We start from the raw sequence: 27,998 nt of genomic DNA, 5'->3' as shown, positions 1-27,998 counted from the left end.
CTCTGGCGTAGGCCAGTGGCTACAGCTCTGATTAGACCACTAGCCTGGGAACCTCCATATGCCACAGGAGCAGCTCAAGAAAAAGGCAAAAAGACAAAAAATAATAATAATAATAAAAATAAATTAACAAATAAAAAAGGGATACAAATGAACTTCTCTGCAGAACAGAAACGGACTCACAGACTTTAAAAAACTTCTGATTTCCAAAGGGGACAGGCAAGTGGATGGACTTGGGCTTGGGACTAGCACCCCGAGGTACAGGGAATGACTGGCCAACAGGGACCTGCCGTATAGCACAGAGAACCCTACCTAATATTCTGTGATAATCTATGTGGGAAAAGAATCTGAAAGAGAATGGATGTGTGTATATATATAACTGTAACACTTTGTTGTACAGCAGAAATTATCACAACCTTGTAAATCAAGTATACATCTAAAAAACTTTATAAAAAATGAGAAAATAAAAAAATTTAAAAATAAAATAGCATAGAGGTTTGTCAAAAAATTAAAAACAACTATCACATAATCCAGCAACCCCACTTCAGGTTTATAGCCAAAGGAAATGAAACCACTATCTCAAAGAGATATCTGCATCTTCTCCATGTTCACTGCAGCACTGTTTATAACTGCCAAGACATGGAAACAATCCAAGTGCCTACTGACAGATTAATGGATAAAGAAAACTTGTACATACATACATACATACATAGGTGGTGGGTGTCAGGGTCTGGGGTTGTGGAGGCAATGGGTAAAAGTGATCAAAGAGCACAAACTTCCAGTTATAAGGTGAGTAAATTTCATAATCTAACTTATAATATGGTGACTATAATTAACATTACTGTACTGTATACATAAAAATGCTAAGAAAGTAGATCTTAAATGTTCTCACAACAAAATAATGGTGAGGTGACAGATGTGTTAACTAACTTTATTGTGGTAATCGTTTTGTAAAAATATACATGTATCAAATCATGTTGTACACCTTAAACTTACACGATGCTTTATGTCAATTATATCTCAATAAAGCTGGAAACAAAAAAGAAACCAAAAAGGGAACCAACAGAAATAAAGAAATATGATTTACATAGGAATATAGAATATACTAAAATAGATTTACATACACAGTTACTTTTCTTAAACATAAAAAAAGAATCAAAATTAAAATCAGTAGACACTGAGGGAAAAGCAGGCTGTGAGTTCTCACTGTGGTGCAACAAGTTAAGGACCTGGTTTGTTGCCACAGCTGCAGCGTAAGGCACAGCTGTGGTTCAGACTCATTCCCTGGCCAGGGAACTTCCACATGCAAGGGGTTCTGCCCCAGCAACCCCTCAAAAAGCTGGCTGGTATCATTACTGCTTGTATAAACAAATTAGGACTCAGCCTAGAACACAGGCTTAATAACTCTGTTCTTTGGCAAAATCCTATCTCCCCAAACCAGTGGTGATCCAAGGCAAAACAAAAATAACAGGACAACGATATTTTTCATAAATCTAAATGAATTCCATTTTTATTTTACTTTACTTTATTTTGTTGTCCACACACATAGCATGGAGATGCTCCAGAGTAACCAGAGCCACAGCAGTGACACCACCAGATCCTTAAACTATTGAGCCACCAGGGAACTCCTTAATTCCACTTTTTTTTTTTTTTTTTGTCTTTTTGCTATTTCTTTGGGCCGCTCCCATGGCATAAGGAGATTCCCAGGCTAGGGGTCCAATCGGAGCTGTAGCCACTGGCCTACGCCAGAGCCACAGCAACTCGGGATCCGAGCCGCGTCTGCAACCTACACCACAGCTCACGGCAACGCCGGATCGTTAACCCACTGAGCAAGGGCAGGGACCGAACCCGCAACCTCATGGTTCCTAGTCGGATTCGTTAACCACTGCGCCACGACGGGAACTCCCTTAATTTCACCTTTAAATGCTGGGATCATACACTTCAGATTTGGTAAAAATTAATCTATATTTTACTATAAAATATCAATGATAGGATACATTTTTCTTGGCTGCTCCCATAGCATGTGGAAGCTCCTGGGCCAGGGATTGAACCCATGTCACAGCATCGACCCAAGCTACTTACTGCACCACAACCTACTTACTGCACAGGAGAACTCCTAATATATGATACATTAAAAAAAATAATGTTGGCAACCTTTTATTCATTATCCTCCTCTTTTTCCCTCTCATTTTACTAATTCAAGGCTTTTGTGGACTTCCTAGAATATATGTTTTATTCTAGGACAGTTTTACTGAGTTTGATCATGAATGACTTTATGAAATTGTTTGCCAACAGCCGTAAAAAAACAAAAAACTGATTTTTTAAAAAAATCAGTACTTTTAGACACAAGCCTGTTGATACACCAACAGAATTTTAAAATTCAGCTTTTTTCTGATGCCGTTCCCTTACTAAGGAGGAAGACTCACTCTAATCTCTTACCTGGCTGATGGAATTCTAGAACTAGATGAGAGAAGGAGACTAAGAGGTTCTACTGTTCATGTGGCATCTAAGCCCCATTCTCCTCTGGGCTTAGGGTCCTAGGTCCTGAACTTCTTAAGTTCAATTCCTCCAAAGAACAATCTCCTGACTTCTATAAGGCTGAGCACAGTTGTCCAACTGCTCAGGGTGAAAGGGGTGAATACTGGGGTGGGTTGGATAAGGATTTATCTCCCATTACAGATTTTCAGACAATGCCCCTTGTTCTCAGCCTCCATGTGTGGTATATGGTGCTTCCACTCCCAAGCTTTTCAGGGGTTCTGTAGACAAATAATGACCTGCCTCTTGCCAATACTCTCCTCTACAGGGTTTGACCATCCTTCCTCTCCTCTGTTAGGTCACTTACTACTTCTTTTTGCTTTCCTTCTTCCTATACAAGTCGGATTACAGATGTCTCATCCTCTCAAAGATGGAGTTTCTATTCTGTTTTTAGTTGATTTTTGAAAGAGCTTGGAAATAATTTTACCTTGCTATCTTAAAACAAGAAAGGGATGCTTTTTATAATCTTTTAAGTAAATAACCTTGAAATTGAGCCAACTACTATTCAAGGGCTAAATGTTTACATTTGATAACTCCCAAAGAAAAACACAAATGAAATCAAGAACTCTAATGCTCAGTTAAATTAGACTACTACTTCTTTTTCAAACAGAGCCTACACTTTCTCATCGCTATAGCTTTAAATCTTCTACCTAGAAATCTTTTTTTTTTTTTTTTTTTTTTTTTAGGGCCGCACCCACAGCACATGGAAGTTCCCGGGCTAGGGGTCGAATTGGAGCTGCCAGCCTACACCGCAACCACAGCAACACAGATTACGAGCCTCGTCTTCGACAGACACAGCTCATGGCAATACCCAATGAGCCAGGCCAGGGATCAAACCCACATCCCCATGGATACTACTTGGGTTCATTACCACTGAACCACAACAGAAACTCCTATACTTTTTTTTAATGCTCTGCTCCAACTTCATGTTCAAAAGCACCACTGATCCTCTCTGTAAGAGGGGAATGCCTCTTTCCCACTTCAGGTTTTCATGAAAAAAAATTTTCTTTAAAACACTCTCCTGACTTCTCTGCACTTCTTTACTTATAGAGAGACTGAGTGACTTATCTGAAATCATCTGACTAGTTAATCTCAGAAGAATGAAGAGCAAACTTGGTTCATCTCTGTGTTTCTACTTTTCAAATTGTGGAGCAAGCTTTTTCTACTTATTTAGGGCCAAACTCTCCCTTGCAAACGGAGCCTTGAGTCAATACAACACTGCTTGGACCTGGGTGGGTCAACTTAAAGGACATCTTAAGTTAAAAGGCACATTTGGCTCACATTCTGAAAGCTGTATCCTCCAACTTGATCTCCGTTAGTAATACAAGCGATATTTTGACCGCCATCTGCTACTCCTGTTTTCTTTGTTCAGAACTTCAGCAAGGATAAGGGATGCTTTACCTGAGCAATCTCTTCAGAAATTCCACCTATCTCTAGGTAGATATGTTCCACTTTCCTATAGTCCAGCACTTGCTTATAGTTCTGTTATAGAGCTTAAATTGTACCTTACTGTATTGACTGTCTTCTATCTTACTAGGCCGCAAGCTTTTAGAAAGTGGATTGACCACAGTGCCTTACACATGACAAATCATAAAATTATTTGTTGTACTAACTGGAGCTCCCGTTGTGGCGCAGTGGTTAACAATTCCGACTAGGAACCATGAGGTTGCGGGTTCGGTCCCTGCCCTTGCTCAGTGGGTTAACGATCCGGCGTTGCCGTGAGCTGTGGTGTAGGTTGCAGACGCGGCTCGGATCCTGTGTTGCTGTGGCTCTGGCATAGGCCGGTGGCTACAGCTCCGATTAGACCCCTAGTCTGGGAACCTCCATATCCTACAGGAGTGGCCCAAGAAATAGCAAAAAGACAAAAAAAAAAAAAAAAAAAATTATTTGTTGTACTAACTAAAGAGCTAAATACTTCTTTAAATTGAAAGTGTAGATTTTTATGGTTTCTTGCTATCTCAGGTTCAACTCATTCTAAAGTCACAACAACCACATATCAAGATTACTAGATTATAACTGGTCTTACAACTAAGATGCTATCTTTCCTTGTCAAATTTCCTCTACATTATACTGGGTCATTATCACCATTTCTGGTTTTTGTGTATATATCCTAGGATTTTAAAAAGCTAATTACATACCCTATAAATCTAAAACTGAAAATTATTCGGTTTATACTGAGGAGATGAATTCAAATGAAATGGATTGACTCTAAACTAATATCTCAAGATACTTTTCTATAACGTGGGACAAAGACAACAACCAGTCAAATTTGCTGTATCGGAATTCCCGTTGTGGCTCAGCGGTTAATGAACCCCACTAGCATTCATGAGGACGTGGGTTCGATACCTGGCCTCAATCAGTAGATTAAGGATCTGGCGTTGCTGTGAGCTATGGTGTAAGTCGTATACATGGCTTAGATTCCGCATTGCTGTGGCTCTGGCGTAGGCCAGCGGCTATAGCTCCAACTGGACCCCTAGCCTGGGAACCTCCAAATGCTGCAGGTGTGACCCTAAAAAGACAATAAATAAATAAAGAGCTGGCTTCTTTATTTCCATTTTGCCGCTTTTGAAATGGAGGCTGACTCTCTGTCTCTTCCCTCCCTGGGGTCCCACCATAGTATCCTTATAGGTTACCAAACTTAGCATTTCTTTAAACCATTCTTTTTTGGAGTTCCCGTTGTGGCGCAGTGGTAATGAACCCAACTAGTATCCATGGGGATGCAGGTTCGATCCCTGGCCTGGCTCAGTGGGTTAAGGATCTGGCGTTGCTGTGAGCTGTGGTGCAGGCTGCAGACGCAGCTCAAATCCCGCATTGCTGTGACTGTGGCGTAGGGCAACAGCTGCAGCTTTGATGTGACCCCAGGCCAGGGGAACTCCCATATGCTGCACATGAGGCCCTAAAAAGAAAAAAAAATTAGAAGGCCTGGCCAACTAGTGGTTGTAATCATACCTCCACAGACTAAAAATTAGAAATTGAAAAAGTACATGTTTAGTGTAATTGGAGTATTTTGAAATTAGGGAGCCAGAATCAGGTCTTTCCTAAAACCTCAGATCAACAGTGTACTCAGAGGTGATATCAGCAAAAATAGCAGAATGAGGAATTTTGAAATCCCACTTCTCCATAAACATAACCAAAAAAAAAAAAAAAAAAGGCAAAATCAAATGTTTTGAAACTCAGAAATTAACAGAACACTTGCAACAGTCCAAGGAGTATTATTCAAGAACAAAGGCTGAATCTTGGTAAGAACAGAGAGCTTTGTGGCATTTTAAGTTACTCCAGCTCCCAGAGCTGCTACAGCCTTGAAAATAACAGCTTGCATTGCTAGTAAATGAGGAACCAGAACAGATCGTATTTTCACAGTGTTGTAATTATTTATCTTGACCTGTCTGGTTTTTCCCTATAAGACCAGCTCAAAAGGCTTGTCTTTATTTTGCCTGACTCAAAAAGGACCTAAGTACTAAAGAAATTACCCCATTTTGTCCAAAATAATTATAGGCAAATGTTTTAGTCACTGCTGCCAAACAGTGAGGAAAAGTTAGCAGTTGGGGCAAACCAAAGACCGACCAAAGAGCTCAAGGGGAAAGGGAGAGAGAATGACATGTCACTAAGGGTACCGAAAAGCTCCAATACATTCCTGGGCATCTAGAAGGGTCCATGCATGCTCAGGAGGGACCTAAGAAGGCCCTAAACTGTCACTTCTGGTTGATCTTGAGGCTCTGCAGAAACAGGAAATAAAGGCTAAGGCATAATTGTAAACCGCCGGGCTGAGTGTTGAAGGCATGCCCTAACATGTACAAAGAGGCCCTCAGCAAAGACTGAGAACATTTCTGGCTCTAGGTGTTAAGGAAATCTCTGTACAATCATTAGCTGACTACTAAGCTAATGCAACAGAGATTTCAAGGCCACAGACTTTACGGGAATTAGTTCAGAAAAAGGCACTGAACAAACAATACTACTACTACAATAAGCACCATCAACAAATCCAAGAAGGGAAAGAATGTGATTTCTAGAGTTGTCACATTTTAATACTCAACATGTTCAGTTTTCAACAAAAAATTACAAAGCGTGCAAAGAAATTGCAAATAATATACATGTAACATATATATATTTGTAGCTAGTATTCAAAATAAGAACACTTACTACTCAACAATAAAAATAAAAATAACCCAATTTTACTTAAAATGTGCAAAGAATATGAATAAACATTTCTCCAAAGAAGAAATATAAATGGTCAAAAAACACATGAAATGATGCTCAACAACATCATGAGTCACCAAGGAAACACAAAGCAAAACCACAATAAGATGTTACCTCATACTCACTAGGATCTATAATTAAAAAAAAAAAAATGAAAAGAATAACTCCAAGAATATATGGAAATCTGAACCATTGTACACTGCTGGTGGGAATGTAAAATGGGCAGTTGCTGTGGAAAATAGTTTGGCCATTCCTCAAAATGCTAAACATAGAATTATAACATGACGCAGCAATTCCACTCCTAAGTACATACCCAAAAAAATTGAAAAAAGGTTTCAAACACAAACTTATTCATAAGAATATTCATAGCAGCACTATTCATAATAGTCAAGAGGTAGAAACAACCCAAATATCTGTTAATGAATGAATGGATACAAAAATTTTGCTGTATCCATACAATGGATTATTTAGCCATAAAATGGTGAACATGCTAAAACATGGATGAACCTTGAAAACATTATGCAAAGTAAAGAAGCCAGTCACAAAAGACCACATACTATACAATTCCATTCATATGGAAGTCCAGGAAAGAGAAATCTACAGAGACTGAAAGCAGATAAGTGGTTGATAAGAACAAGGGAGTGATAGGGAATAGGGAGTAACAGATAAAGGGTACAAGTTTCTTTCTGAGGTGTAGAAAATGGTCCAAAATTGACTATGGTGACAGTTTGCACATATCCATGAACATATTAAAAACCAGTGGATTAGAGTTCCTGTCGTGGCACAGCGGAAATGAATTCAACTAGGAACCATGAGGTTGCGGGTTCGATCCCTGCCCTTGCTCAGTGGGTTAAGGATCCGGTGTTGCCGTGAGCTGTGGTGTAGGTCGCAGATGTGGCTCAGTTCCTGATTTGCTGTGGATGTGGTATAGGCCAGGCTTCTAGCCTGGGAACCTCCATATGCCTCAAGTTCGGCCCTAAAAACAAACAAAATAAAAAAGAAAAGAAAAACATAAGTCGCTAAAAGAATAATGGATTCCTAATGTCTTACTGTACAAACACTTTTCATAAGTGTTTTCAGCCCTTTTGAAGTGTTTTAAGTTTAAACTGACTTTAGGAGTTCCCGTTGTGGCGCAGTGGTTAACGAATCCAACTAGGAACCATGAGGTTGTGGGTTCGGTCCCTGCCCTTGCTCAGTGGGTTAACAATCCGGCGTTGCCGTGAGCTGTGGTGTAGGTCGCAGATGTGGCTCGGATCCCGCGTTGCTGTGGCTGTGGCGTAGGCCAGTGGCTACAGCTCCGATTAGACCCCTAGCCTGGGAACCTCCATATGCCGCGGGAGCAGCCCAAAGAAATGGCAAAAAGAAAAAAAAAAAAAAAAAAAGTTTAAACTGACTTTAAAAAAAATTTTAAGTAAATTAAAATACAGAAATAAAAGATCCACCTCAAGAGTCCTGAGGCCTTCCTCCTCTGTTGATCCATCACAATTTCATAATCAGCTATAAATTTTTTAAAAAAACATAATTTTGAGAAATGTTAAGAAAATGGGGCTATTCTGCTTCCTTCATGCAATACAGTCTCTTTCTAAAATTTTGTGCCTGCGATCTTTTTTCTCACATCAAACCCAAGCATTCAACTTACAGTTTCCAAAGGAGACAGGAGACAGGTTTGGGGGGCACGGAGGGAATGCACTGGGGGTTTGGGATGGAAGTGCTATAAAATTGGGTTGTGATGATCGTTGTATAGCTATAAATGTAATAAAATTCACTGAGTTTAAAAAAAAAAACAAAAAACCCAGCATTCAGTCAACAAAATCTCACTGTTTCAACACAGAATATTTACAAAACTGATGATGTGCTTGACAACAAAGAAATTTTCAAAAACCTGTATATAAGCCATTAATACACTTAATTTGTATCTACTATTTTAAAAAACCTTTTACTTTCAACTTATTTGTATCTTTTAATATAAAATGTGTCTCTAACAGACAGCATTCGTTGCATTGTTTTTTAATTCATTTTGCCAATTTCTTCCGAAGAGTATAATCCATTTATATTTAATGTGATTACTGATATGTAAAATTAGTTCAGATTAATATAAATTTTAGTATTTTATAAAACTTTTCTCCTAGAAAAAAAAAGTGTACTTTATGTAATACAATAAAATCAGAAATGAACAACAAAAATAGCCTCTTTAAGAACGATATAGCTGAAATTTTTATACCTAGACAGGAAATAGCAGAGCTAAGATTTGAGTCAAGTCTGGCTCCACAGTTTTGCTCAAATACTTCTAATTATTAGGCTCCAAGTCAGTGTTACCCAGTGTGGTCCTTACTTAGGCATCACTTTTATATATCTTAGAAATGTAAACTTATGGGCTCAGGTGATTTGTCAGCTTTCCAAGTGACTATTAGGTAAACTGAAGTTTGAAAACCACCTCTAAACTTAAACCATAGCTCTTAATTCTGGCAAAAAACTCTGCTTTGGACACTTTATAATGTGAGACAGTGAACACGTTGGTCTTTCTTAACATTTTTTTTAATTAAGTATAGCTGATTTACAATGTTGTAGTTCCTGTTGTGGCTCAGTAGATGCAGCTCTAAAAAGCAAATAAATAAATAAATACATAAAAATTAGAAAATACAGTGCTGTGTTAATTTCTACTGTACAGCAAAGTGACTCGGTTATACATATACATACATTCATTTTCACAGCCTCACCCTGTTGTTTATCCATTCTACATATAATAATTTGCATTTGCTAATCCCGAACTCCCAATCCATCCCCCCCACCCCTCTTCCTAGACAACCACAAATCTGCTTTCTATTGCCTCTGAGTCTGTTTCTGTTTGGTAGTTGAGTTCATTTGTGCCATATTTTATTTTTTTTTTTTAATTTTTTTTTTTTTTTTTTTTTTTTTTTTGTCTTTTTGCTATTTCTTGGGCCGCTCCCGCGGCATATGGAGGTTCCCAGGCTAGGGGTCTAATCGGAGCTGTAGCTGCCAGCCTATACCAGAGCCACAGCAACGCGGGATCCGAGCCGCGTCTGCAACCTACACCACAGTTCACGGCAACGCCGGATCCTTAACCCACTGAGCAAGGGCAGGGACCGAACCCACAACCTCATGGTTCCTAGTCGGATTCGTTAACCACTGCGCCACGACGGGAACTCCTGTGCCATATTTTAGATTCCACATTTAAGTGATATCATATGGTATTTGTCTTTCTCTTCATTTTGTATGATAATCTCTAGGTCCATCCATGTTGCTACAAATGGCATTTCATTCTTTTTAATGGCTGAGAGGTATTCCACTGCACATATGTCCCACAACTTTATCCACTATAAAAAGGTTTTCTTTTACCTGTAGCTGAGAGCACCTTAATCAGATATAAAAATACACAAAATCAACACAAAATGTATAGCTTTCTAATGGCAATAAATCCAATCATTTCTACTTTCAAAATGCATCCAGGATCCAACTACTTCTTATACTTCAACTTCATAAAAGATGCCACTATTACTTTTCTGAATTACTGTAAAAACCTTGAAGACCAGTTATACACTACTTCTCCACAAAGCAAGAACGATCCTTTCAAAGCCTGATACATCATGTTCCTCTTCTGCTCAAAAACCCCTATACCTCCCTTATCAGAATAAAACTTAGAGCTTAAAATGGCCAACAAAGCCATTCATTATCTGCTCTGTTCTCCCATCCATCCCTCCTTTCCCATTCTCAATCATCACTCTCCGACCTCCTCCCCATCACAGCTACCCAACCTCACCATGATCGGGCCACAGTGACTGACCTGTTCACTCTGTTCCCAAAAAACATCAAATATACTTCCACCTTCATTTTTGCATTCCTTTGCCTCAATGGTTTTACCTTACTCCATCGTTTAGTCTGCTCAAAGATTAACCTTAACAGTGAGGTCTTCTTTCACCATTCTATATAAAATATGAATGGTGCTCAGCTCCCTTCCTCCCTTTCCTGTCCCTCATTCCTGTCCACAGCACTTATCAGCATCAGACACACTATGGCTGTACTTTTTTATCTATTTTGTGTCAATCTCCTGTCACAAATTTTAAACTCCATTAAGGCAGAATTTTGTGTCTCGTTCACTTTTGTATCCTTAGCATCTCCAACAATATCAGGCATATAGAAAGTGCTCAAATATTTGCTGATAGAATTAACGATCAGAAAATGTTAACAGGAAAAAAAAAGCCCATGTGTAACACCATCAAAAACTATAAAGTATTGGAGTTCCTGTCGTGGCCCAGTGGAAATGAATCCGACTAGGAAACCATGAGGTTGTGGGTTCGATCCCTGGCCTCGCTCAGTGGATTAAGGATCCGACGTTGCCGTGAGCTACGGGGTAGGTCGAAGACATGGCTGGGATCTGATGTTGCTGTGGCTGTGGTGCAGGCCGACAGCTGTAGCTCCGATTGGACCCCTAGCCTGGGAATCTCCAAATGCCATGGGTATGGCCCTAAAAAGCAAAAATGTAACAATAGCAAAGAATATCTATAATTCTGAGATGAGGACACTTTTTTTTGTTTGTTTCTGTTGCTTTTTAGGGTCGTGCCCTCGGCATATGAAGGTTCCCAGGCTAGAGGTCCAATCAGAACTACAGCTGCCAGCCTACGCCACAGCCACAGCAACGCAGGATCTGAGCTGCATCTGCGAACTACACCACAGTTCACGGCAACTCCGGATCCTTAACCCACTGATCGAGGCCAGGAATCAAAACCCTATCCTCATGGATACTAGTTGGTTCCTTTCTGCTGCGCAGAACTCTGGGCCACTTTCTTTTATAAACACAAAAAGTAAACATAAACAAAGACACAAGCCCATTCAATGGAAACCTTTGCAAATATATGCGTGACAAAGGTATTCACACAAAGGATAAAATAGGTAATTATGGAAGAAATACAAGTGATCAATAAAACATAAGGACTGGAGTTCCCTGGTGGCCTAGTGGGTTATTAACCCAGCATTGTCATTGTCACTACTGTGGCTCAGGTGGTAAGATCCGATCTCTGGCCTGGAAACTTCTGCATTCCACAGGAGTGGCACAAAAAAACAAAACAAGATAAAAACCCCAAGAAGACTAAAACTAAAACACAAAGATATTCAACTTAGTGGTAATGAGGGAAATACAAAATAAAACAATAAGGAATTCTCTTGTGGTGCAGCGGGTTAAGGATCAAGCACTGTCACTGCAGCGGCTTGGGTGCTGCTGTGGTGCAGGTTCAATCCCTGGCCCAGGAAATTCCACATGCCACAGGCATGGCCAAAAAAACAAAACAAAACAAAACACAATTTTCCTTCTATTACTAAAAGTTTTAAATTTGGGAAACATCACATGTTGGTGAAGATGGGGAGAAACCAAGTTCATTCATATACTATAGGTCAAAACATAAGCTACGTGGGCAGTACAACAATATCTAATAAATATAATCATAATTATAGAGTCCCTATGACCCAGAAAACCCTCTTCTTGGTATTTAACCTAAAGGAACACTTGTACATATACAAGAACATGTACTTCATTTTTGTCTAAAACACAAAGGAAAAAACCTAAAGGTCCATTAATAGCTAGCTATATAAACTAGAATATTCAAGGAATGGAACATTAAGTAGTTGTGAAGAGAACTACACCTAACAGGTGTCTAAGACATAGTGGAGTTAAAGTTTCAGCATCCTGACAGTATGAGGCCACTTATGTAAACACACGTATAGAAAACTAAAGCTATGTAAAAGCACAGAAAAAAACTTGCAGGGATACTCACCAAGTTTAAAACTTTAAAACTAGTTCTTATCTCTTTAGGTGAAAAAGATCAGGATTATGAGCTATATAAAGAATTTTTATCATACTTTAAGTGTTTGACCTTAAACAGAAATTTAGTCATGTATTTCTTATATAAATTAAAACATTATAATTTTTTTTTTTTTTTTTTTGGTCTTTTTGCTATTTCTTGGGCCGCTCCCACGGCATATGGAGGTTCCCAGGCTAGGGGTCGAATCAGAGCTGTAGCTGCTGGCCTACACCAGAGCCACAGCAACACGGGATCCGAGCCGCATCTGCAACCTACACCACAGCTCACGGCAACGCCGGATCGTTAACCCACCGAGCAAGGGCAGGGACCGAACCTGAAACTTCATGGTTCCTAGTCGGATTCGTTAACCACTGCGCCACGACGGGAACTCCAAAACATTATAATTTTTTAAAAGAGAAAAAAGGCAAGGTTCTAAATCACAAGTCCAGTATAATTTTGTTTCTTCATAAAATGTGAACTTATCCATACATAATTTAGAAAATGACACATTAAACAGATGAAAACTGTTCTTCTGGAGAACAGAGGAATGAAGGAATTACTTTTCACTTGAGACTGACTTTAAAATGAATAGAAAATTACAATTTAACTTCTCTTCCAAGAATACTGAAGCAACAATTTCATTTAACCCCATAGGCCTATAACCGTACTGTTTTTGCAAAAGAAAAGTGGGCCTAAGAAAGACATGTCCCTGAAACACATTAAACTGAGGGACCTGAGGCTACTTCAAGACAAGAGGTTGGAAGTGGACACTGGCTAAAATAACAGTACACTTCCCAGGACTGCATGCCATCAGCCATAGTCCAACTCAGCCCCAGTAAATAAAAGCTACAAGAATGTTTACTGAAACAGGGGTTTTGTTGTTGTTGTTGTTGTTTTAAGGCTGCAATTGTGGCATAATATGGAAGTTCCTGGGCTAGGGGTAGAACTGTAGCTACAGCTGCAGGCCTATGCCACAGCCACTGCAACATCAGACCCAAGCTATGTTGGGTTCTTAACCCATTGAGCCACAACAGAAACTGCTACTGAGCTAGTTCTTAGTTAAGTTTTACTCAGACTTCAATCTGATCATTTCCTTTTTACTACTACTTGCATTAAGGGTAACAACTACCTACAAATACTATTTGCTGGCTATGCATCTTCAACCTGAATTTAGTGTAACCAGGCCTAATTCGACAAGAGAAAAACAGTTTCCAATTAAGATAAGGTGGAGCATATAATATTCTCCCTTGGTTCCCAGCCTAATGCCAATCTGAGTCCTGTGGTTTTTCTTTCTCATGTTAATTCATCTCTTGTATAGCAGGTAGAGGATATTTCTCTGCTATTTTTTTTCAGGTAAGAAAGCAGATGCTCTGAAAGGCTGTTCGTTTCCCAGCATTAAGTAGCTTAAGTATAAAAGCCATAGAATAACTTTTGTTAAGGAATTTGTGAATGACTGAGTAATGCTGCCATTCCTGTACAGAGGGCGTCCTGCTAAAATAGTTAAAAATACGTCCGCAGAAGGGAGGTTAGCAGGACGCCCTCTGTACAGGAACGTCAGCATTACTCAGTCATTCACAAATTCCTTAACAAAAGTTTTTCTATGTTTCAAAAACAAATGGAACAATGTGTGTAACTACATACTATATAATGAATTCCTGGAACTACTGGTGAAAGTGTTCCTTTCCTGTTACTCTTTTTCTAGCCGTTTTAATTTCTGCTTAAATCTGAGGAACGTCTGGTTTTGGAGAAGAGTAGTTACCCTGATTAGCTCTATTATTAGTAGTCCTGCTGCTTGGTTTCTCTAACAAGCTATCAGTAAAACTGAAGAAATCACTAATGAAAATATGCCTATCTTTTCCCTTGGTCATCCCTGATAAACATGGAGAGAATGCCATAAAAGAAGGATAAATTAATTCATACTTGTCCTTTTTAAAATAAATTTTTATATGATAGCTTAGTGTTAATATTTTTACAAAGCGGGGTCAACTGGACTTTGTTTCCTTTTAAAAGCACTAAATAAAATGGAACGAGAGTTCCCGTGGTGGCGCAGTGGTTAACGAATCCAACTAGGAACCATGAGGTTGCGGGTTCGGTCCCTGCCCTTGCTCAGTGGGTTAACGATCCGGCGTTGCTGTGAACTGTGGTGTGGGCTGCAGATGCGGCTCGGATCCCGTGTTGTTGTGGCTCTGGCGTAGGCTGGTGGCTACAGCTCCGATTAGACCCCTAACCTGGGAACCTCCATATGCCATGGGAGCGGCCCAAGAAATAGCAAAAAAAGACAAAAAAAAAAAAAAAAAAAATGGAACGCATCTCATATAAGCTATTTGAGGATCACAGAAAGTGTGAATGTTTTTCATGAAACTGTTTATCGATCTCACATACAGCCATCGCTGTTATTTATCAGAATCCACTGTTTTTTCTCTTGTGGCATTATACATTATAAGTATAATAATTATATTATAACTACTAACTCCCGAGGCAGAGAAAATGCTTTGGAGCAGCTTTGCACGTCTAACATCTACCAATATCTGACACACAGCTGGTGCTAAATAAAATTTGAACAGAAATGAACTCCTACCAATACCATGCCTTGGTTTTCTATACATGAGCTTTTCTCAGCCCTGGACAAGGTCAGAGAGGCTCTGCTAAGTTCCCAGACATATTTGTTCTTGGTAGCTTAAGAGGCAGTTAAGAGTGTGGTGGTTTCATTCGTGATCATGTAAAATGACATGTTGTAAAATAACTATTTTAAGTGCTGTACATTACATATTGCTCTTATTTCTAGGGCTAAAACATTTAGGATAGGATAAATGTTAAAATCAAGAAAAGGTATTGATTTTATGACGTCAAATTCATGGTATATGTATCTATTTCTCCATGGAGTTCTAGAATTAGTATTGTACAAAAAACTGGTGATTCTGATTAGCCATTCTGGTTGTTATATAAGTTTCCATAAATGAAATTTATTCCTCCTTAATGTCCATTTAACTCAGGAAGAACTATTAAAAAAAAAAAAAAGTTACAGGAATTGTCCTGCGGCACTGTAACTCGGGTTAAAGATCCCGTGTTGTCACTGCAGTGGCTTGGGTTGCTGAGTGGTGCAGGTGTGGATTCCTGGCTTGGGGAATCCTGCAGGCTGCAGGTGTGGGCCAAAACGAAAGTAAGAGTTTTAGGTTTAATTTTTTTTTAATTGAGGTGTAGTTGACATACAACATTATATTAGGTTTAATCTTTAATATTAATCAAGCTTGTATTAATACAAACATAGGGAAATCAATATTGGAAATTGATTTTAGAGCTGCAAAGACAAAGAAAAGTAAGTGGTTTTCTCCATTGCTCAGCGCTGGGTCAGAGTAGTGCCCACATTAGGTCCCTTGAGATCTTGATTTCTATATTTAGGCCAAACTTTTCTGCCAGGACCAGAAACTGATGAGCTCAGATGAAATTTATGTCATTTAGGGCCTATAATCCACCTTTTGAAACATATAATCTAAATACAATTATTCTTTCTTAAGGAATGTGTTGACCTCAGTAAAACTGCCTTTTTTGTTGTTGTGTAGATCTAGATTTAGGAAGCTGCTTTTGTATAACTCCAGTCAGCTGTGACTAAGAATACTGACTATTAAAGTCCCTTATGTTCCTGAAGTGAATATTTCATGATATATTAGGAAAATTACAGTATAAATAAATGCTTTAATTTATTCTAGGAGACTTCCAAAATTTATCAAGTTCTTTTCCTAAAAATGGGCTACAGAAATAAATTAAGATGTGAATTTTGTAACATGAGTGTCTTTACATGAAGGACATGTAAATAATCTTCAAAAAAACTGACAAGGAGTTCCCGTCGTGGCGCAGTGGTTAACGAATCCGACTAGGAACCATCAGGTTGCGGGTTCGGTCCCTGCCCCTGCTCAGTGGGTTAACGGTCTGGCGTTGCCGTGAGCTGTGGTGTAGGTTGCAGATGCGGCTCAGATCCCGAGTTGCTGTGGCTCTGGCGTAAGCCGGTGGCTACAGCTCCGATTCCACCCCTAGCCTGGGAACCTCCATATGCCGCGGGAGCAGTCCAAAGAAATAGCAAAAAGACAAAACAAAACAAAACAAAACAAAAAAAAAAAAAACTGACAAGGAGTATGGGGAAAGGGTGTCAACTATGCAGTGCTCTTTTTAAAAAAATAAATGCATCTCTACTGACTTCTCCAGGTTCAGTCATGCCAGAGCTTTATTTACTACAAATCAGAAAGAAGAACAGCCAGTTTCTGGGGTAAAAGCTGACAGATCTAGTATTTTAAATGTCAACTTAGAATTTGGTGCCCAATTCTCATCTTAGAAGACATTTATTTACATTTGCCAAACAATTAATACAATAATGGTTGTAGTATAAACTCTAGACTGAATAAAAATAAATAAATTAAATAAATAAAATAAATAAATAAAATAAAAAAATAAACTCTAGACTGAAACACTGTAAATTACTACTGTTCAACAAGATTGATTAAAATTCATAGGTGTTCCTGTTTAATAAAACATTTAAAACAATGTTTTACAGTCTACTTAAAAACACTTTCACTCCACAAAGTAATGTAATAGGCATCATTTACTGAGCCCTGATTTTACAACAGACCATTTGCTCAATGCTATTAAAAAAAAACCAGACTTTAACCTTCATAATCCAGTGCAGTAGGTTTTACACCTATTTTTTTTTTCCTTTTCATGGCTGCACATGCAGCATATGGAACATGGAAGTTCCCAGGCTAGGGGTCAAATCGGAGTTGCAGCTATCAGCTACAGCTATCGGCCTACACCATGAAGACGTGGGTTTGATCCCTGACCTCACTCAGTTGGTTAAGAATCAGGCATTGCTGTGGTATAGACTGGCAGCTGCAGCTCTGACTCGACCCCTAGCCTGGGAACTTCCGCACACAGCAGGTGCAGCCTTAAAAAGACAAAACAAAACAAAAACTAAAGAAACTGAGGAGTTCCTGCTGTGGTGCAACAGGATCAGGGCGTCTCTGCAGTGCCAGGACACAGGTTCAATCCCCAGCCCCGCACAGTGGGTTGGGGGATCTGGCGTTGCCACAGCTGCAATGTAATGTAGCTGTGGCATGGGCTACCAATGCAGCATGGAGTTCTAGGAACTCCATGTGCTGCAGTGTGGCCAAAAATAAAAAAAAAAAGAAAGAAAGAAAGAAATTGAATCATACCACATTAAACTCTAAGACATCACACAATCATATCCATTCCTCACTCAAGCCTTGGTAAGTGTGAGACAGATATACCACAGCTGTATATACATACACATGTATATACAGTATACATGTACATGTGATATATACATTTACCACAGTTTCTGGTTTTTTCTTTTCCTAGTACCCATCTCCATTTTTATCAAAATTCAGGGCAAAAATCAGCAGGAATCCAAAGCAGAATATAGGGTAAGGTCACAAAGGCTAAATGTTTTGTGTTTACTAGCAGTTATAAGCAAAATGTAAGAACAAGGGCAATAAACTGCGTATCTGGGAATTCCCATAGTGGCACAAAGGAAACAAATCCAACTAATATCCATGAGGACCCAGGTTCAATCCCTGGCCCCGCTCAGTGGGTCAGCCATCTGGTGTTGCTGTAAGCTATGCGTAGGTGCGGCTTGGACCCCACGCTGCTGTGTGGCTGTGCTGTAGGCCAGCAGCTGTAGCTCCGATTCAACCCCTAGCCTAGGAACTTCCATATGCCACAGGTGCGGCCCTAAAAAGCAAAATAAACAAACTTAATATCTCATCTCTAACCTACAGTAAATTGGGGGATTTATTTACAGAGAATCACAGAATTTCCATGTTAGAAGGAACTCCTTGAAACAATGGAGGTCCAAAGAGGCAACTTACCCAAGGTCACAGATACACATGCATATGCGTATATAAACATATATATACATATATATATATACACACTTACTTCATAGTTCAGAAATTAATTCTTCCCCCTTGTAAAATCTCAAAGATATCATCTTAATGTTTTCATTCTCTCCTTAAATTAATTTCAAATTAAGACCTTACAATATACAAATGATCTGGTTCGAAAAATAAGATGACAGGACTGCCCGTCATGGCAAATCCAACTAGGAACCATGAGGTTGCGGGTTCGATTCCTGGCCTTGCTCAGCGGGTTAAGGATCCGGTGTTGCCATGAGCTGTGGTGTAGGTTGCAAACGAGACTCGGATCCCACGTTGCTATAGCTCTGGCACAGGCTGGTGGCTACAGCTCTGATTAGACCCCTGGGAACCTCCATATGCTGCAGGAGCGGCCCTAGAAAAGGCAAACACAAAAAGAAAAAAGAAAAAAAAAATGACAAAAAAAAGGATAACATTTTTTTTGTCTTTTTAGGGCCAAAACTGAGGCATATGGAGGTTTCCAGGTTGGGGTTAAATCAGAGCTGTAGCCGCCAGCCTACGCCACAGCCACAGCAACTAGGGATCTGAGCCACATCTGGGACCTATACCATAGCTCACAGCAACTCCGGATCCTTAACCCACTGACCAAGGCCAGGGATCGAACTTGCATCCTCATGGATGCTTAGTTGGGCTCATTAACCGCTGAGCCACGACAGGAACTCCCTCAGGATAACATATTCTAACAGGAAACTCTGGAAAACCTTGCAGCTAACATTTATAGTTAACATTAAATTGTTAATCTGCAGGGAACTGCAAATCCCTTTTTTTCTTTTTTCTTTTCCCCACCCACCTCAAAAAAGGAAAAAAGAAAACAAACAAAAAATCAAATCTGGCTCTTTGTAACTGCAACTCAAGATACAGTTGAGACTTTCCCTAGGCCTAAACTGTCAACCAAAGATGACAAGCATAAAAGGTATTCTACATTTAAAAACCTGTCCTAATAGAGAATTTTTACTGCTTGCTTTTCGCCTGTCCTTCCTGCCAAATGAAGTCTCTCATTTTGTATACAGTAAAACCACCTCAAAGTACTCAGAATGGCTATACCTATGGCAAATTGTAATTACTGCAAATTAAAAGTAAAACTGTGAATGCCTTTCCACTTTATACTTTCCAATTATTGTGAAATTTGGAGTTCCCTGGTGGCCTAGCAGTTAAGGATCAGGTGTTGTCATTGTTGTGGCATGAGCTTGATCCCTGGCCCAGGAACTTCTGCATGCCACAAGTGTGGCAAAATATATATATTTGACTGCATTATTATATACGGCTGCATCTTCCAGTAGATCAGAAAGTTACATTCACCAACAAATACCATAATAGGGGTACATTTGATTATATAAAATAGGGCAGGCATTTAATTGCCAACCTTCACCTCTAAGTTATTAAATACAATTTCTGTCTCAGCACCAAAGTAATCAAGGTACTACTTACTTCCACACTATTCTATTTCCTTTTTTTGAGTTTTCACTAGAAATTCCCAGGGTCAAGGGCAAATATGACAGAAGACATTGCCAATATTTGTTTCATAACTGACTAAATCCTGGCCTATCATGTTTTAATAGATGAATTTCACCTCACAGCAACTTTAAAAAGACAGCAATAATGGGTTAATTATATTTCCAACCAATTACAACCATCAGATATGAAGCTTATTAATGCCAACAGAATGTCATAAAATCAAATTAGAGGAAATACAGTTAGGGAATAGAGGTTACTGACTTACCTTTAGCTATAAATCACATGCCTGCTAAATAGTTATTTGATAATCATCCACCAAAAGCTGTAACAGAAGTAGTCTTCAAAAGCTAATGCAAATTTGTTTTGTATTTACCACATTTGAACAGAAAGACAACTATCTTTTTAAAGTTATATAATTAAGCAATATGAAGCAAGCACAAACACGACTGCATAGTTCAATACCACCACCTATTGTTAGATATTAATTTAAAATCTTTTATTAAACGAGTCCAAGTGCATTAAGACAAACTATAAAACCACAGTTGGATGTCTTTTTTTTGGTCTTTTTAGGCCACACGTGCGGAATATGGAAGTTTCCAGGCTTAGGGGTCCAATCAGACCTGTAATTGCCAGCCTATACCACAGCCACAGCAAGTGGGGATCTGAGCCATGTCTGTGACCTACCACAGCTCATGGCAATGCCGGATCCCTAACCTGCGTCTGCATAGATACTAGTTGGGTTCATTACCACTGAGCCACAATGGGAACTCTGGATGCCTTCATTTTTCTGAGGCAACTTTTGGGTAGGAGCCTGATCTAAGAATTCACTAAGTCTGGGATATCAAACAGGAAAACAGTGTAAAGACAACTATGCACAAGCAGCTACATTTGGTCAGTTTAAGGGCATTCTTTCTTCTTCCTCCCTCCCTTGGATTTTCCTGGTATAATGGAGTATTTTATTTTGAACATCTAAAAATACCCTTCTAAAACCACAGTACTAGATAGATTACTGAAATTTTTAATTTAGTTTCTAACTTGTCACCAGTGGAAAACAGTAATCTAAGGGCTAGGAATAACAAAAGCACTCATTAATTTTCAAGAAAAATGCAACCAAGACTTAAAAAGAGACAACTCTGGGACTTCCCGTCTGTCATGGCTCAGCGCTAACAATCCGACTAATAGCCATGAGGACACGGGTTCAATCCCTGGCATTGATCAGTGGGTTAAGGATCTGGTATTGCCATGAGCTGTGTGTGGTGTGGGTGGCAGATGAGGCTTGGACCTTGAGTTGCTGTGGTGTAGGCCAGCAGCTGCAGCTCTGTTCTGACCTGTAGCCTGGGAACTTCCACGTGCTATATAGATGTGACACCAAAAAGCAAAAAAAGAAAGAAAGAAGAAAGAAAACAAAAAGATTTAAAAAACAACACTGACACTAACAGCTAAAAGTGACAAATGACCTAGAACATGTGGATACTTCTAGGGGAAAGGGGTGAGGGAGGGATGAATTAGGAGGCTGAGATTAACATATTTTATATAAATTAGAAAACCAATGGAGACCTGCTATACAGCACAGGGAACTGCACTTGATGTTTTGTGGTATCCTATAAGGAAAAAGAATCTGAAAAAGTATATATATATCCCTGGGTCAGGGATCAAGCTCATGCCATATATATATATATGTATATATATACATATATATATATATGAAGATATAGATATGGCTGTGCTGTACACCTGAAACTGACACAACATTTTTTTTTTTTTTGTCTTTTTGCCATTTCTTGGGCTGCTCCCGCGGCATATGGAGGTTCCCAGGCTAGGGGTCGAATCGGAGCTGTAGCCACCAGCCTACGCCAGAGTCACAGCAACGCGGGATCCGAGCCACATCTGCGACCTACACCACAGCTCACGGTAACATGGGATCCTTAACCCACTGAGCAAGGGCAGGGATCGAACCCGCAACCTCATGGTTCCTAGTCGGATTCGTTAACCACCGTGCCACGACGGGAACTCCTGACACAACATTATAAATCAACCATATGGCAATTTTTTAAAAAGTGTCAATATCTAATAAATGATTTAATGAATGAAAATCTTCAATGAATAAATAGATTACATCTAAGAATGTATGACTTAAATATCAAGAATACATTTTGTAAAGTTTTTGCCAAGTTAAAAAAAAGTAATGGAAAGCATAATTTTTAATACATAATGCTTATGTAGACAGTGACAAGATATAAACATGTTTATTTTTAAATGATGAATAACTACAGTATAAGTACATGATATAATGTACTGTGCTTTAAAAGAACCCATGGTTATATAATAAAGAAATATCAATAACATTATTCAAAAAGGACGAATTGTCTGAACGGGTCTAAAAAACCCAGATTTCTATAATACTACTAGATAATTGCATTCCAACCAATCTCTGAAGTGTTAAAAACAAAACTGCTTACTTCTACTAGTATTCTTTCCCATTGCAAGGCCTTTCAAATAGAGTGAAACAAATGACTCTCACCCACTGGAAAATATACATAACATTTTCCACATGCACCAACTTGGAAAATAGGGTTATTTACTATGCAGAATGTTCTTTAGATTGGAAGATAAAACTTTAAGAGAGAAAAAAGGTCATTACTGTAGCCTTAACTGTACTGTGTGACTAGGCCTGCAAACTTGACCAAAGTATTAGAATGGCTATTTCATAAGAAACAACAAAGAAAATATGGTCCACTGCTTTTACTCAAAAATTACAGATTCATAGGACTCTGGAACAAAAGGAATCTTAATAATTGATTCTAATTCCCTTCTCTTGCAGAGAAGGAAAATGACCAAACCAGAGAAGTGGAGAGAAGACCAAAGTTGGGGTGAGTTGGTAGCAAAAATCAAGATCAACAAATACCCATTCTCTTAACTCCCAATGTCGTATGTTCTTTCTGCCATAAAACAACTTATATGATTTTTCTTATTTTGGACAAAGTGAATCAATAAAATGAAGCAGGCAAAGAAATACTATAATCTAATTGCACAAACTGTAATATCATATATTTATCAGAGCAGCAGAGAGGTATGATGAAAACCAATAATGAACAGGGATTCAATATATCCCAATTAGAACTTACCACTTCCTAACTATGTGAATCTTAACATCTCCAGGCACTGATTAAACTGTAAAATGGTATATGAATGTCAATTAATGTTACCACTATAACTTTCTTAAAAAACATAATACTTTTTAATAAAACCAAATAGGACAGAAGTTTTTCTCCAGTAGTACTACATTCTTATAATGGAGTTACTAAGAGTAGGACAAAGGGTAAAGGCTTAGCTGAAAAAAATCTACTCTTGGATTCAAGGGCTAGCCTAGCTATTTACAGGTGTCTGTCATTAATTTCACTATGTTAGGCCAGCACTGGATTTATAGCATTTAAAATGAAAGCTGCATTCTCTTGAGAGCAAAAACAAACAAAAAAATACTAGATGCAGAACTTTAGGAAAGCTCTTTTCCTCACATTTTCTGGGCTTTTGTGCTGTTATGCTGAAAACAGAGCAGAATGATAGAGTGGAGGAAAAAAAAAAAAAAAAGCAGATTGGAATCTTGGCTCCACCACAGACTAGCTGTGCAACTTGAATACTTCTCAAGGCCTAGCTTTCCTCAAAATAGAATTGTGAGAATTAGAAGTAACAGAGGTAAAACATCTAGCTCAGAGCACCCAGCATACAAGACACATTTAACAGTCATTATTCAATTTGAAAGGAAGTATCAAAATTTGCCACAAAACAAAGTGTACTGTAAGATAATTAAAAAAGTATCTGAACGATTAATTTCTTTTTTCTGTTTTGGTCTTTTTAGGGCCACACCCACAGCACATGGAAGTTCCCAGGCTAGGAGTCTTATCCGAGCTGTAGCTGTAGCTGCCGACCTATACCACAGCCAGAGGCAACACCAGATCCAAGGTGAGTCTGTGACCTACACCACACCTCACAGCAACACCTGATCCTTAACCCACTGAGCAGGGCCAGGGATTGAACCTGCTAAGCCACGATGGGAACTCCTGAATGATTAATTTCACTTGTAAGACTAAAATAATTCAGTATACATTATGTTAACTTATAAGGGTCATTACTGTATGGATTAAATGCCAAAGTGATACAGCAAAGGACAATGATTTTCACATATCTGCCTCCTTTTTTAACTCTTTTAACCATCAGTCATCTACTTAGCTATTCTACAGGATGCTACACAGCTGGCTAACTAAGGTACTCTTCTTTGATTTTAACCTAAGTTTATTTTTCTACACCTCTACTGCTGAGTGTGAGATTTAAAGTGTGTGGCCTCCAGTTACAATATCCAAAGACAGGAGTTCCCATCGTGGCGCAGGGGTTAATGAATCCGACTAGGAACCATGAGGTTGTGGGTTCGGTCCCTGCCCTTGCTCAGTGGGTTAAGGATCCGGCGTTGCCGTGAGCTGTGGTGTAGGTTGCAGACGCGGCTCGGATCCCGCGTTGCTGTGGCTCTGGAGTAGGCTGGCAGCTACAGCTCCGATTGGACCCCTAGCCTGGGAACAGCCCAAAGAAATAGCAAAAAGACAAAAAAACAAAAAAAAAAACAGTATCCAAAGACACAATACACAGAATATTCCCTATACAAAGATTTTAACAAATCGAATTAAAAAAATAAGCAGAGTTCCCCTGTGGTGCAACAGATTAAGGATCCAGGGTTGTCACTGTAGCAGCTTGGCCACTGCTACAGCATGGGTTTGATCCCTGGCCTGGTAACTTCCACATGCCCGGGGGGCGGGGAGGCAAAAAAAAAAAAAAAAAAAAAGCTTTAGTTATCTCCTCCCCATAAAAAAATGTGGCCAAGAAAAAGAAAACAATCTTTCACTTTTTGTATTAACTATAACTAATGTGATGTTAGTTGTGATATTTTTGCTATAGAAATTTCCTGCACTCACAAAAATTCTCAGAGCTATCTGCTTACCATCATAAAATATGATCAGTCCTTTGAAAAGCCTCCTGTGATTTCAAGAATTAAAAAAAAATTTTGATGTGAATGTTTTAGATATGAAAAGCCTGCTTTATCCTATCTACATCTTTTATCCATTGCAACTAAATATTTAAAATGTCTTCAGTGAATTAGCAATAAGTTTATTACTTCATAAGAGACCAGTTTATTGTTTTACTACATGTAAATTAGGTCATTAACGGGTAAATGATTTTAAGAAATAATTTGATAACGAAACTTGTTAACACATATTTCCAGCCCCTTCTCATTTGTATTTCAGCATGAACACTTCACATCATAAAAAAGTAGCTTTTTGTTTATAAATAAACACTTTAATCATGAACACTGCAGAAGGAGTTTTTCCTCCTTTTTTATCTTCTTTTCAGGCACACATACCAATCAAGGTAAACAGGGATGCTTAATAAAGCGATAAATTCTTATTTTAATACCACCATTACAGATAAACAACAAATTAAAATATAAGATAATTATAAAAACCGGATACAGCAATGCAATTTTAAAGCACATACTATAAAAGAACTCTTTTCAACAATTACTCACACAACCTAAAAGTGAATAGCAAAATTCACTTAAATTGAATGTCAATTAAGTCAGCTTGATAAAGAACAGGCTGCAATAGCAAAAGGCTACTATCTCCCACTCAAAACTTCAGTATTTGGGTTTCCCTTTGAAGATTTTTGTTAACTGCTAAATGTCTATGGAGTAATATTTTTTTTTTTTTGCCTGCACCCTCGGTATGTGGAAGTTCCTGGGCAAGGGATCAAACCCAGGCCAAAGCAGGGACACAAGCCGCTGCAGTGACAAAGCTGGATTCTTAACCCACTGTGTTACATCAGGAACTCCTCTATACAGTTATTTTAAGGACCGTCTAAATTTTTACAGTAATACTGAATATGAAGCTATCAAGGGCAGCATAAACACCAAAACATATCTACTATAATACTTTTTTCCCACGATTAAGATAAACATAGAAACCCTAAGGGGGAAAAAAAAAAAAACCCTAAGGAGACCAGTTCCTTGATTTTCTCCGCTCCTGGCCTGCAACAATACCTCTGAAGCTCTGAATTTAAACTCCCCCAAACACTTCCTGTCTCGATCTTTGTGGGTAAATTAAAATATTTTCCAAAAGCATTAACCGAAATCAGGAATAGACTAAGACCCTTAGGTAACAATTTCACCCTCTAAACCTAGCTGGCAAGTTTCCTAAAACTTTTGTCTCACCGTCTTACAATTTCATCCTTAAAATGGAAATGAAGGAAAACATCAAGTGAGATACACTGAGCTGTGAGTGACCTCGGGTCAGCCTGATTTTCTGCCAAAAAAGGCCAGGTAACATTTACTCTTCTTGCTGTAGAAGTTTCTTTCTCTCTCTTATTCCCCCAATGGGTCTTCCCGTATATTACTATACTACTATAATTCATCTGTCGTTATAATACTTCACTTTCAAAAGGAGTCACTTCCTAAAGCTGACTACTCTCAAGACGCTTTCAGATGTTTTATTTCCTCACCCATTTCTTAATTCCATTACTATAAATCTCTTTCGCCAGAGGAAAAGTTCTTAGAGACAAAGAGACTTGAATGGATTTTCTTAAGTCTCTCAGACCTTCGTCCCAATCTCAAAGCCTGTACACAACGAAGAGTTCCCAGAAACAATGAGCAACAAAAGTACAGACTAAACGGGATAGAAGAGGAAGTATCAGAACAATACCCTAACCTAACACAGCACCGAAAACCCGTGGTCGTCTCCACCATCTCAGTCCCCCACCTCCACTTCCCTAGTTTAACCAAGGTCTCTCAAACTCGGAGAATAAGCCCCCTGGCTCATAATTTCCTCCTCGAAGGTGGCAAAAAGAAAACAAGCTCCCTCCGGTCGATCAGAGCTGTGATGCTTTTTCTGCCGAGTGAAGGGAGACACGCCAAAGGTTGTGTAAAGAAAGAATGGAAAGCTGAGTGATACTGGGGGGAGGGGGAATTAGGGCGCCAGAGCTAATCCTCGGTCCCGGCCCGCCAGCAAAATAGTAAGAGGCGATCGGCCCGCAGGACGAAGGAAGCTGGGCTGCACTGGGCTCTCAGATCGAGAGAAAGGGGAGAGAAGTCTGGCAGCCCCAGCGGTCTGGGGATGACGGCGCCAGGCAAAGGAGGAGGCTCGGTGCGGAGCGAATTTTTCGGGGCATGAAAGCGGGAATCGCCTTCCTCACGCCGCCCTAGCCCCCTCCACCCCCAAGCGCACACCTCAAACCTGCTCTTGGTCACTCCGTTCACGTCCCTCCTCATGGGGCCGGCGGGTGCGGCCGGGGCCGGGCGCTGCGGCGTGTGGAGGGCAAAGACTGGGGGCCCGGGGCAGGCCCGGGAGTTCCGGCACCGGGAGGAGGCAGAGGAACGGCGGGCAAGAGCCGTCGGCGGGGAGGGGAGACCTCTTGAATCCCGCAGGGCCTCCTCCGCCTCCCGCGGCGGTGGCGACGACTGCTTGTCGCTAGCTCTTCTCTCTCCTCCGCCTCAACTTCAACCCAAAACAAAAACACTCCCCACCTGCCAGCAACGCCGCTCCTCATTGGGCAGAACCGCCCGGGCCTCGGAACGGTGTGGGGAGGGGGAGGAGGAGGAGCGCGCGGCGGCGGCGGCGGCAGCAGCGCAGGACCACCCCTCCCCCACCCCGGGGCGCAGCCCGCGACCATCCGCCCGGGAGCGCGGCGGCGGCGGCGTGAGCCCGCCCTCGCCTCCAAGGCCGCCAAGCCCACCGCAAGAAGAAGAGGCAGGGAAGTGTCTATATGTCTGTGTGTGTATTTGTGTATGGGAGGGGCTGTGGGGCGGGAGCGAGTGTGCGCGTGCTCGCAGACCAGTGAGAGAGAGGAAAGCAGGACAACTGCACACAGCGCCCAAGCCCCCCTTCTCCCATCCGCGGGCAAACAGCACGCACCAACCCACCAAGCACTTGAGCTGTCTCGTCCTCCCCCGCCCCCTCAGTCTTGTCGCTTTCCCGGTAGCTTGCGCTGGCACACATGTCCTTCCCAGACACCCAACTCCCTT

General features: G+C 40.0%; 1 protein-coding gene across 9 annotated transcripts in view; it reads right to left on the bottom strand.

Moving 5' to 3' along the window:
- The window catches only part of FBXL20 (F-box and leucine rich repeat protein 20), a 99,283-nt gene that overhangs the window by 70,383 nt on the left and 902 nt on the right, over window positions 1–27,998 (bottom strand). For 2 of the 9 annotated variants that reach the window (XM_013979808.2, XM_013979816.2), the window contains exon 1: window positions 27,204–27,322. The exons of 3 other annotated variants lie outside the window; for them this stretch is intronic. Coding sequence is in view for 1 of the 6 variants with exons in the window: in XM_003482995.4 (XP_003483043.1) it covers window positions 27,204–27,245 (42 nt within the window). In the remaining 5 variants the exon portion in view is untranslated. Of the gene's footprint in view, window positions 1–27,203; window positions 27,996–27,998 lie in introns of those variants that run through there. 4 more of the 9 variants (XR_002337138.1, XR_002337140.1, XR_002337139.1 and 1 more) reach the window with 4 other exon arrangements.

Source organism: Sus scrofa, chromosome 12 (assembly GCF_000003025.6).
Source record: "Sus scrofa isolate TJ Tabasco breed Duroc chromosome 12, Sscrofa11.1, whole genome shotgun sequence".
NCBI classification, from domain to species: Eukaryota; Metazoa; Chordata; class Mammalia; order Artiodactyla; family Suidae; genus Sus; species Sus scrofa.
Note: the sequence above shows the minus strand (reverse complement) of the source record. Positions and strands in the feature narration are given on the sequence as shown.